General features: G+C 38.1%; 1 protein-coding gene across 5 annotated transcripts in view; it reads left to right on the top strand.

Moving 5' to 3' along the window:
• The first annotated feature begins 1,380 nt into the window (after nucleotides 1–1,380).
• The window catches only part of cpn1 (carboxypeptidase N, polypeptide 1), a 130,434-nt gene continuing 118,642 nt past the window's right edge, over nucleotides 1,381–13,172 (top strand). The window contains exon 1 of one of the 5 annotated variants that reach the window (XM_029629806.2): nucleotides 1,381–1,745. In XM_029629806.2, coding sequence (XP_029485666.1) covers nucleotides 1,511–1,745 — 235 coding nt within the window. In that variant the 5' untranslated portion in view covers nucleotides 1,381–1,510. The remainder of the gene's footprint in view (nucleotides 1,746–13,172) is intronic. The other 4 variants (XM_029629804.2, XM_065008068.1, XM_029629805.2 and 1 more) reach the window with 4 other exon arrangements.

The following is a 13,172-nucleotide window of genomic DNA, read 5'->3' as shown; positions in this document are numbered from 1 at the left end:
AAGACGGCACCCTACACAATGTCTTTAAAAGTCCTGCCAACCCCTCAGTATAAACGTCACCTTACATCTTACTGTCTTTGGCACGCATTAAATAACGACCAAACTTGTCCTCCTCATTATGAAAAAGTATAAACACAAAAACATCAGTCTGACATCGCAGCAAGTTTTGAAACAAATAGCAACGTTACTTGCTCTATTTTCTTGCAGCAAAGAACCTTAGAGTCGCAAGCTAAATATAGGATATTGAGGTTTTACCAGCAAAAAGATGATTCTGAGATAAATGGCTTTAAAGTTCTAAATGGTGTCAGCAATTTTATCTTGTATTATTTTGAACTTAACAACATGAATTTGGGTATTTAAAGTACTATATAGGTAGAGAACATAGAACAAGGCTATGTCAATAACTCAATTTGGACAAACATGCAGATAGCTTTCATTATGTCAGTCTAGCAAGCCAGGCAATTAAAAGCAACTTCCTCTAGACTCTAGACAGTGTTTCGGTTTATTGTTAGCTTGTTAGCTATCTATGTTAGCTTGTTAGCTATCTAGCTGGCTAACCAGCTCATATAATTATCAGAAAATATGTGACAAAGTTTGAATTTAACTGTCGCCAACTTCTTATTCACCATAACAGGAACATTACAAGGTAATTATTTACAAAGAATTTACAAGTATGGCGAGCTGCTAACTTACTATTGTGAATGTTAAGAAATGAAAGCAGTCCATTTCTGTTTGTTTTAGGGCTTGCTCTCATGTCAGGTTACCAAGACAACGATTGCAACAAGAGGGTCAAAGTTGAATTACTCTTGCTCAGTTGCAGAAAGCAACGGCGTTATAAAAGGTGAATGCTGACAAGAATGTGGTAAAAATGTGACTGCTTGAAAGGGGATCATATAAACAATTCCCAATAAATGTTTCAAGTAACATATGTGAGTTAGGTATCATTCTCTCTCTCACACACACACACACACACACACACACACACACACACACGCACACGCACGCACACACACACACACTCTGTCTCCTTTTCCTACTCCATATGTTTGTAGTTTTACTGTAGTCAGTGGCAGAGAGAACAAACCCCTGCCAGGAGTTATTGTCAATCTAAACCCCTACATTTGGCAAGAGAGGAATAATGAAGAGAAGAGGGGGGGGTACTGACATAGTAAAACCAGACAGCCTCTTATGTACACTTAATGCCAGTGAAGCAACTAGCACATACTTGACAAGGGACCAAAGGAAAGAGGCAGTTGAGAGAGTAAGGGAACAAGACAAAGAGAGAGGGGGCTGTCCTTATTTGCTCTTCAGTGTGGGGGTGTAGGGCGCTTGTGGGAGGAGGCAGAAAACAGAGAGAGAGACAGAGAGAGAATTAGAGAGAGAGAGAGACAAAGTTAGAGGAACAGAGAGAATAAGTGAGAGACAGGCTCTAAGGCAGTCAGACGAAGAGAGGGGTTGGCAGTCACGGGAAGCTCAACTCATCTCCAATTCCCTGCTACAGTGAGTGACCATGTGGCTGGGGTGGAATATTGTCTGGCTCGGGGCCCTTCTCATTGGCCTAAATGGGACTGTAGCCTGGGCATCTGACATCCAGCACCACCGCTATGAGGAGTTAGTGCGGGCCCTGTTCGTAGTGCAGAGCGAGTGCCCATACATCACACGGATCTACAGCATTGGGCGCAGTGTGGAGGGACGCCACCTCTATGTACTGGAGTTCAGTGATACCCCAGGCATCCACGAAGCAAGTGAGTGGTCCATTCTTAACTTTACGGCTTTAGAGAGGGCTTGTGATGTTTGGTTAACTTATGGCTTCTCACCTCCTTCAAGGTATGCTACATGATGAGATGATAGATAAGAGCGAGATCATTTTTTATTTGTCATTTGGCAGCCAAGCACCGATCATTGTAGCTCCAGCATAAAATGAAGACCTTCGATATTTATTGGAAAGGAGCATCTTGCTCCTCTCATGCACTTTCACCACTCTGTGAAGTTCATCATAAATGATTGAGTCTGTAGCCTAATAAACTGTATGCTTTTCCAATTAGTAGTGGGAGGACCACACAACATAGCATAGCGTGACTGAAAGCTTGATGGTTATTCTATCAACAAATGCACAACCTAGCGTTTCCACTGACATTTGCAATATGATCTGTTTCACAGACTAAAAAAAGATCCACCCTTCAAGTATATATTTTTTTGTCGACATTTGGAAAGTTTATCGACAATTATTCTGTTTCATGGCCTGACATTAGTTTTTTTTATCCAACAGGTACTTTACTCACTTAAAATGGTTGGATGGAAACATTGTTTGATTGGTTTTCATTTAAGAGTTCTTCTGATATACCCACTTGGTAACGCTTTTCCTTAAGTGTACATTCATTAATATGTAACTAAATAGTAATACATGTATTTATAACATAGTAGTTACATGTAATACTATGTAATTACAGTGTAATAAGGGTTAAGCGGTATAGGTTATTAGTGGAACAAGGACATGCAATTACATATCAGCTTGTCGGAGGTTATTCCATATGTGTAATTACTCATGATATATTTAGATGTCTTATTCCAAATGTAACTAACATGTTTTGTAATTACACTTTTGCAGTCTCCTGTATAGCACCATGTTAACAATGCATCCTATTATTTAACCTTGTTACATGTAACTACATAAGTCACTACCACCAAAATAAGTTAGGCTAGGACTCCGTCAGCTGTTATAACAACGCACACCCTATCATTAACTACTGCTTCAGTTATCTTATTTCCATATTATTTGGCTTAAAGGATGTACTGAATTAAATGTAAGAGCAATTTATTAACAATGGATATGCATGCAACTATAATGTACTTACCCAGAAGCAAGCAACTTAATGTAAAGTGAAACACATAATGGTATAACCTTTGTAAATACTATGTACTATCCCCGAGCTGACAAGTTAAAAAGCTGTCATTCTGCACCTGAACAAGGCAGTTAACCTACTGTTCCTAGGCAGTCATTGAAAATAAGAATTTGTTCTTATCTGAATTGCCTAGTTGTAAAATAAAAAAATACAGTACTTGAGGTTGTGATCAATGGAATCTATCTCAATCTAGGAAGCATGTTGTTACAGCAAATTTAAGTGTAATTACTATGTACTTTCACTGTTATTAAATATATTGCGGTATATATCAACATTTCAGTAATTATTAGTTATAATGAAAAGTATTGTAATTACAATGTTTCTTAACAGGAACAAGCAATTTAATGTAAATTGAAACGTACTGTGAATTACTCATACAATTACTATGTAGTTACTATGTTACAACGTTGGCAGACACCCTGTACTAGTAGTTGTGATCAATGGGAATCCATCTGAATCTAGGAAACATTTTGTTACAGCACCTTTAAGAGTAATGACTATGTACTTTCAATATGATTAAATGTTTTGCAGGTTTATCAAAATGTGTCATTACAATGTCATTTTAAAGAATTAGTATCATAACTACAATGTTTCTACACAGGAACAAGCAACTTAATGTAAAGTGAAAAACATTTTGATTTAATCATATAATTAATATGTAGTTACTATGTTATAACGTGTTTCTGATTGTAGTGGGTGCAGTTTTGTAATACACTTTCTTGGGGGTTGGTGCATAGCCTGTTGATCAGACAGTGATATGTTAGGAAGCAATGGAATCCATAGTCTCAGGTTTCATGTGATATCAAAAATATTTTTACGTGCAGTGACCCAAAAACACTGATAGCAACAAAACATGCTTATAACCCTGTCAAAAGAATGAAACACACTAATTTGAAAGATAACATTGACCCTACTTATGTGACAAACAATGTCTGATCTTACAGCTTGGAATGGTTTTGACAAAATATTTCCTCTAGGTGCATGCCAATATACTAATCCAATGTCTTTGAAGTGTTGAGAGAGTACTCCTTTCTTATTTTCTTTACCCAACTAGTACATCCACTCAATTAAATGGAGATGCTTCTTTAAATTATAAACCCTTAGCCTCCAGACCTGCCCCTTTATTGTCTGCAACACCCTTTCAGTGTGTTGTGTGTGACATCCTGTGTGAGGATCCACAAAGTTGTTTGTGTGGTTGACTGTCTGGTGATTGTAACCCAGCCTATTCAGAGACCTGACATACGCTCTCCAGCAGTCACTCAGAATGTTGGATCCTCTTCGCACATGTTGTCTGATGATAGGGATTAAGTTTGCCTGTGAGCGGTATTCCGCCATTTTAAGAACTGGGCGCGGTCTGTTGTGTTTTACCTCCATCATCCCAAACACCCAACCCTGTCTTCTCCATGTTAACGCCATCCTTCCAGGATTGTACTTAAAATAGGAACAAGTGCATATCGTTGTTTTATGACAGTGGTTAGTCACGCCTTGAAATAGCGAGGTAAATCCATGGAAACTAGCATAATGTCACTTATGACACAAGCTAAGATCTGATGGTGAAGCCGTATAATGTTGAAAGACCCAAAACATAATCCTAGGAAACATCACTGATGATGTGTCCAAGAGCACTGAAATATGTATTTATCAAATAATTCAGTATATAAAAAATGGGCAAGCCCTCTATTTTTTTCTCCATATCAGTATATCTACTGAGGAGTACTTTAAAATGGCAACTGATTACCATAAGATAAATATATCAACAAATTATCTCTCAGTTCCCAATCCCAGATGAATGTTACTAGATAACTTGACCCAATTTGGAAACCCTTCCTCCTCTTGAACCTCCTCAGGGCTTTGTTGCAGACCTTCAATAATGAGAGGTAAGACAAATGTTAGTGATATAAGACTTGAGTGTCCCAGGGAGCATGACCCTCAACTTCTATAGAAGGGACACCAAAATCAAATTTTACTTAATCGTCCAAAAAGGTCTTGAGCTTACACTGTTCCTGTCTCATTTGGCAATCCACTTTAATGGAAGTCTTAACAAAATGACTGAGTTTGAGTGTGTCTGTTATTGCCATTTGCACTTCAGCCTATATTCAGTCTGGAAAACAGGCTTTTTAAAATTCAAACAAATTGAGTAATCAAAGTAACAATTGACAGATTGATTATCAAAATAGGTGTTAGTTGCAGCTCTAAAAACAGTACTCAAAACACAATTGTACTCAAAACACAATTGTACTCAAAACACAATTGTACTCAAAACACTCAAAACATAACAGCTTTTAGTTTACTTGACTGAATAGTGTAGGCTCACAAGAATAACAAATTAGAGCAGCAGCAGTGGTGCAAGCCTCCCCAGTCGCGCCATGATGCCCTTGCCGGCCTGCAACCATGACAAGTAACCTAAATTCCTGTGGGAAACACTGGTTGGGATGGTTGGAAAGCAAGCTAATTGTGTAAAATCTTGAACTGCCCCTTTAAGCTGTCCAGTAAATAACACATGAAATATACCAAAAGCCTGATGATTAAAAACACCCTTTTTACATACAGTTTTTAAGTGAGCAAACATTTTCTCAGAGTGAATATAGGTAAACTAAACTGGTGTTTTTTCCAGAGTTAACATTGCTTATAATTCTGTGTTGATCGACAACGGTAACAATGATATTGCACCTCTCACCTTTCTCAGGCGTTTTGTCATTCTTGTCAGGTTCTTTGAGCTCCGTGCAATGGCATCCTCTATCATATCAACTTGCCTCAAGTGTAGCCCTCAAGTATTGCCACAAAAAAAATGATCAAATTAGATCAATAGCACATGACAGTAGAAACCCAAAACTTTTTTTCATAAATGAAACCCACGATTGGTCCAAGACTCAACTTGGAAACACAACCTTAGGTTGGAAACACAACCTTAACTTAACAGTCCATCATTACTATAAGACATGAAGGTCAGTCAATCTGAAACATTTCAAGAACTTTTCAAGTTTCTTCAAGTGCTGTCTCAAAAACCATCAACTGCTTTGATGAAACTGGCTCTCATGAGGACCACCACAGGAAAGGAAGACCCAGAGTTACCTTTGCTGCAGAGGATAAGTTCATTAGAGTTACCAGTCTCAGAAATTGAAGCCCAAATAAATGCTTCATTTAGTTCATGTAACAGACACATGTCAACATCAACTGTTCAGAGGAGACTGCGTGATCAGGTCTTCATGGTCGAATTGCTGCAAAGAAACCACTACTAAAGGACACCAATATGAAGAAGAGACTTGCTTGGGCCAAGAAACATGAGCAATGGACATGAGACCGGTGGAAATTTGTCTTTGGTCTGATGAGTCCAAATTTAGATTTTTGGTTCCAACCGGCGTGTCTCTGTGAGATGCGGAGTAGGTGAACGGATGATATCCGCATGTGTGGTTCCCAACATGAAGCAAGGAGGAGGAGGTGTGATGGTGTGGGGGTGCTTTGCTGGTGACACTGTGGTGATATATTTAGAATTCAAGGCACACTTAACCAGCATGGCTACCACAGCATACAGCAGTGATACGCCATCCAATCTGGTTTGCGCTTAGTGGGACTATCGTTTGTTTTTCAACAGGATAATGACCCAAAACACACATCTAGGCTGTGTAGGGGCTATTTAAAAAACATAAACTGAACACTATGAATACAAAAACAATAAACGTGAACAAACCGAAACAGTACCGTGTGGCGAATAAACACAGACACGGAAACAATCACCCACAAAACAACAGTGAAACCCAAGCTACCTAAGTATGATTCTCAATCAGAGACAACTAACGACACCTGCCTCTGATTGAGAACCATACTAGGCCGAACACAGAAAACCAACCTAGAAACACAAAACATAGAAAACATAGAAAACACCCAACTCACGTCCTGACCAACTAAAACAAACAAACAACACAAGAACTAGGGTCAGAACGTGACATCAATAATGTATTTCAGAATGTATTTTGAAATACATTAAATACATATTCTGATGCATTTAAAATATATTGTCATATACATTCATAAATACATTCCGAAATATATGTGACCCGTTTCAAGACACTAAGCATATGTCGCACGTCACTACTTCACAGGATAGGAATTTGAAAGTTTTTATTTTATTTGACCAAAATAATGTTTTTTGTAGAAATGCCTTCTGGAACGTATGAACATTCATGTGCCTTAATAACAACTTGCCATCTGTAAATATTAATACAATCGTTAAATAAGGAGCCTAGCTGGTATAGCCACGGAAAAATACAGAACCTTCCCGCTAGCCATGATTGGCTGAGATAATGGATTAGTTGGACATGCCGAGAGATGAGTTCAGATTGGTCTGATATGTAGCATGCTTCTGTCTATAACATGAGCTGCTAAGTATGCTTGGGTAATCCTGTCTAACGCAGCTTTTTTGAAAGATATCACAAAGAACTGAAAATGTTTTGCTACTGCTCTCAACATTGCTGTCCTGAAGTTAATAGCGCTATTGCCAAAACTCAGTAGGAAAACATTGTACCTAACATTACACCTTTAGTGTTCTGTGCATGTGACAAATGCACATGATTCTATTTAATATTGTGTGTATATTTTCCAGAGACAGTAATGGGAAGAACAACATGACCCGCACCAAAATTAGATTAGGGTATATTTTTTTGCTACTACTTTCACCACTTTTAGTCTTGAAATATTTGGTTGTTTACTACACTTTGAATCATTAAAGAGATGGCTGGGGCTAAGGCTTAACCTCTTGAATCTAGGGGGCACTATTTTCATTTCTGGAAAAATAACGTCCCCAAAGTAAATGGCTATTTTTTTCAGGACAAGATGCTAGAATATGCATATAATTGACAGCTTAGGATAGGAAACACTCTAAAGTTTCCAAAACTGTAAAAATATTGTCTGAGTATAACAGAACTGATATTACAGGCTGAGAAAAATCCAATCAGGAAGGGACTCTTATTTAGAAAGCTCTGCGTTCCTATGCGTCCCTATTGAGAAGTGAATGAGATATCAACCAGATTCCTTTTCTATGGCTTCCCTAATGTGTCTAGTGTCACAATACATAGTTTCAGGCTTTTATTTTGAAAAATGAGCCTGAACGTCAACATTGCGTCAGCAGTCAGCTGAAGTCTCTCAGAGTGTTTTGTGTGTAAAGGACACATGCGGCCATTGTTTCTCTCTATCCTACTAAGAAGCCACCAGTCCCGGTTGATATATTATAGAATAGATATTTGAAAAACAACTTGAGGGTTGATTTAAACAATGTTTTCCATGTTTCTGTCGATATTATGGAGCTAATTTAGAATATTTTTCGGCGTTGTAGTGACCTCAATTTCCGGTCAATTTCTCAGCCAAACGTGAAGAACAAACGGAGCTATTTCGCCTACAAAAATAATATTTTGGGAAAAAAGGAACATTTGCTATCTAACTGGGAGTCTCGTGAGTGAAAACATCCGAAGCTCATCAAAGGTAAACGATTTAATTTGATTTATTTTCTGATTTTCGTGACCAGGTTGCCTGCTGCTAGCTAGTCATAATGCTATGCTAGGCTATCGATAAACATACACAAATGCTTGTCTTGCTTTGGCTGTAAAGCATATTTTCAAAATCTGAGATGACAGGGTGATTAACAAAAGGCTAAGCTGTCTTTCAATATATTTCACTTTCATGAATAGGAATATTTTCTAGTAATATTTATGTCCGTTGCATTATGCTAATTAGTGTCAGTTGATGATTAGATCCCGGACCCGTGATGGGTAGTATCAAACATTCACAAGCCATCTTCTCAAAAGTGGGGTTACAAATTTATCAACTTCCAAAGCAGAATTACTTTCTCATTGTTCCTCAACTGCAGTGTATAATAAACCATTTTCTAGCTCAGAGCCTCTACTTTTATCTAATGTAAAACACATAATGTCAAATGTTGCTACATAGGACCAAATCCAAGTCGTGGGTCACATATGTTGGAATGTATTTAAAAAGTAGAAAATAAAATGTAAAAAATTGGTATGGGATCGCTCTTTCAATTTGCATACATATTCAATCTTAGTATCTGCTTTTCACAATGCAATATTCACATAGCTTTTGATATTGTTTTCTTGTAATTTGAACTGTCACTGAATTGCTCAAAACTGGTAATTACACTCAGAAAAATATTTCCTAAACAGAAACATATAGGTTTCTTCAGTTTGTCCCCATAGGGAAAACCTTTTTGGTACTAGGTAGAACCGTTTGAAGGGTTCTTCATAGAACCCTCTGTAAATGGCTCTACCTGGGTCTTCTTTGAACCCTCTGCAAAGGGTTCTACCAAGAACCCTTTCATTCTCTAAAGCAAGGTTGTCAAACTCATTCTGTGGAGTGCCTAGTGTCTGCAGTGTTCTAAAGGTTATTCATAGAACCCTCTATGAAGGGTGTAAATCTTTATTTGTATATTTCCCAATGTGTCTTTTGAGTCGATTGTAGAGTAACTGTACCACCCATTAGTGTGTTTATTGTGACATTTGATTGCTTTCAGTCCTGTGGTCTTCACCAAATGAGTGCCTAAGTGAATATGTTATCATTAAAATGTAACACTTTATGACAATACATCACATATATAAAAAGAACTTACTTTGACAGCCTAGTTTTACCCCAATACAGTGGTCTGAAACTCATAGTTCGCAGGCCACATCAGGCATGTAAGTGACATTATGCTGCCTTGCAAATTGATGTGTAATTCCTATTGGAATACAGCCAGAGTGATGATATCCAACAATTGGAACTAAGTCATCCGCAACCTGAATTCAGAATAACTGTCAAGGTAGGGAAGGTTGATAAATCAGACTACCTAAACCATCTCAGTAACGGCTACAAATAAGTACAACTACTAACAGATTGGATTAGTTTAGAAATATGTATGTTATTTATCTTTGTGTGGCATAAGATCAATCAATCAATGAATGCACATGCAAAACCCCAGATATTGAAACAAACAAGCAGATGTAGTGTGTTAAATTGGGACTATATTCTTTCATGATATGCACAGAAAATCATATCAATTTATATTTTCAAAAGGATGAGTCTGGTGTTCATATTTCATGACCTCAGCGGGCTTTTTGAGTTGCATATGCGCAAGTCAATTGCAAAATAATACACTTGATTTGTTACATAGCATGCTAAATGTGTCTGATCAGATGTTAGCAAACGAATAGATGAGCTGCCTCTTCCACTTATTTGCCCAGCCAATAATCCAACATTTAGGGCTCAAGCAGTGAAACTGGTGAAACCCTATTGTATTTTTTCCTCAGTCATTATTAGGGGTTCAGCAGTGAAGCTGGTGAAACCCAATTGTAATTCTTCTGGTTCATTAGGGGTCCATTCCCCGCTGTCCTCAGATAATCACATGGGGTGCTTTTGCCTTAAAGCCTTTTTGAAATCTGACAAAGCGGCTGGATTAATAAGAAGTTAAGCTTTTAAATGATGCTTGTATTTTCATGAATGTTTAATATTACGATTTTTGTCATTTGAATTTCGTGCTCTGCAATTTCACCGGATGTTGTGGAGGCCGGGAGCTAGCATTATGCCTATCCCAAAGAGGCTCTGGCTAGACAATGAGAGATTGTTGTTGTTATGTTGTACCTGAACCACATTTTATGTCTTGCAAAACAAGATCTTTAAATGCATTATACATTAGGTTGATATCTTAAAAATGATTGCTGCTGTGACCCAATGAAGCTTGGGCATGACAATTCAAGTCATTCTTGGAGGAAATGGAGCCCCCTGCTGACCATGCCTCTCAATATTCTACATTTTTTCCTGAAGTGTATAAAATACGACCCGTTTCAGGAAACTAGGCATATGTCATGGGTCACTACTTCACAGGAGAGCTATTAGAAAGTACACTTTTTTTTATCAAAATGTGTTTTTTTTTGGCAGAAATGCCTTCTCGAACATGTGAACTTCCATGTGCCTTAATAACAATGCAATCTGTATATACGAATACAATTGTTAAATTATGAGCCTAGTTAGTTTAGCCAAAGAAAAAGTGAGCAACCTTCACGCTAGCCATGATTGGCAGAGATAATGAGTGGGCTGGACATACCGAGAAATACGTTTGGATTGGTGTGTCATTTAGCACGCTTCTGTGTATTTGAGCTGGTCAGTATGTCCAGGGAATCCTGTCTAACACAGCTTTTTTTAAAATGTTTTAATGTATTGGGTATTAAAACTGCAAAAATATTGCTCTCCACTTTCTGGAGGACTGAGTTTTAAATTCAGTGGAATTCGAGTATGATAGCTAAAGTGATGGAGAAAATACCTGTCTCCGGATTACATCTTCAAACTAAGGGCAACCATGGCATCCGATAGAAGACGCATCCAACCATGAATGATGTATATGGGTAAGGTAGTCTAGCTAGCTATATTTTCAGATATTACATGTTTCTAATTTTGACAGAAAGAGCCATTTGCTTGGCTAGCTAACTTTGAACTAGGTTGGTTAGCTACCTGCAGAGTCATGCAGGGTGGTAACGTCATGAGTAGTGATTATGGTTCATTGTTTACCTAGCTAGCTGGCTAACATTAGCTGGCTGGCTCGCTAGCTAACGTTACATGTATGACCTTATTCGTATCTCAGAGCCATTTGCTTAGCTAGCTATAGCCTAATGTTAGCTAGCTAACACTGAACCTTGTTGGTTAGCTACCTGTAGATTCATCCAGGGTAGTAACATCATGAGTTGTGATTATGGTTAATTGTTTACCTAGCTAGCTAGCTAATGTTACGTGTATGGCTTTATTATTCATATCTCAGAGCCATTTGCTTAGCTAGCTATAGCCTAATCTTAGCTAGCTAACGTTGAACCTGGTTGGTAGCTACCTGTAGTTGGGATTATGGTTCATTGTTTACCTTGCTAGCTAGCTTGCTACATGTCTTAACAAAATACTCCAAAATACTCCAAGTAACCATTTCAGGTCCATTCGTAAATTCTACTACGATTTCAGAGCACTCTCGTCTGAGTGTGCCAGGGAGCATAGAATAACTGATGAATTTACGAACACCCGTTGAATATGTCCGGTGTCAATAAACGTCTACAAAAAAACATAATTAAATAGTTGCCAGCAGCATAGTTACAGTCACCAACACTTTGGATAACATGAAAATAGCCTAACCAGCTCTGCTAAGGCGAGTAAAATGATCAGAGTTCTCTCATTATGTATCTGGAAGTAGCTAGAAAGCTAGCCAATGTTAGCCAGTTAGCTTGGGTGTATAACTGCCATTGTGAGGTCAGAACGTGGGATCAACCCTACCCATCGGCCAGAGTGTCCAGTGTACGCTCTGAATGTGAAACTCTCTGAATTTACAAACGGACAATCTGACAGCACAGTTGCAGTCAGAGTCAATGGTTGCTGTCAACGCTCTGGATAGCATAAAGCCTAACCAGCTCCTTTAGAGCGAGTAATTTTCAGTAAGCTGTTCTCTCTCACTTAGATGTCTGGAAGTAGCTAGCAAGTTAGCTTGGGTGCTTGACTGCTGTTGTTAGTACATTCGAATCACACCTTAAAGAGATGGGTGGGGCTAAAGTTTAAGAGGGTTTGAACGATGCTAAAACGGTGTAGACCAACAAGGGCTCTCCAATAGTAGTAACTAAACATTCAAAGGCCATTTTCTCAAAAGTGAGTTTACAAGTTTATCAACTTTCAAAGCAAAATTACTTTACCATTGTTCCTCAACTGTAGTGTAGAATATACCATTTTGTAGCTCTGAGTCTCTACTTTTATCCAATGTAAAATACACAATTTAAATTTTGCTACATGAGACCGATTTGAGCCGGACGGTCACAAATTGGTGTGAGTACCAGCGATGAAGTCAAGACCAAAGCTCATTATATCCAGACCCAGACTTTCTGAAACCCAGACCAAGGACCAGTGTATCGAGACCATGACCAGAGCAAGACCAGTTTAAATGGGGGAAAAACAAGATCCAGTAGAGTAAACCTGAATATAGTTCAGTACACTACAGTTTAGTTCAGTACTGTAAAGTACAGTACAATAAGGTAGAATATTGTTCAGTACAGTACAGTTCAGTACAGTTCAGTATAGTTCAGTACAGGACAGTACAGTGTAGTAGTATACTGTTCAGCACAGTATAGCAAAGTATAGTATGGTACAGTTTAGTTCAATTTAGCACTGTAAAGTATTATACAGTTCAGTAAAGTATAGTGCAGTGCAGGAATGTAATGTAATATGCAGTACAGTAGGTACAGGACAGTAATGTACAGTAAAGTA

The sequence above is a fragment of the Oncorhynchus nerka genome, linkage group LG23 (genome assembly GCF_034236695.1).
Source record: "Oncorhynchus nerka isolate Pitt River linkage group LG23, Oner_Uvic_2.0, whole genome shotgun sequence".
In the NCBI taxonomy this organism is placed as follows: Eukaryota; Metazoa; Chordata; class Actinopteri; order Salmoniformes; family Salmonidae; genus Oncorhynchus; species Oncorhynchus nerka.
This window is presented reverse-complemented; position numbering and strand designations above follow the sequence as displayed.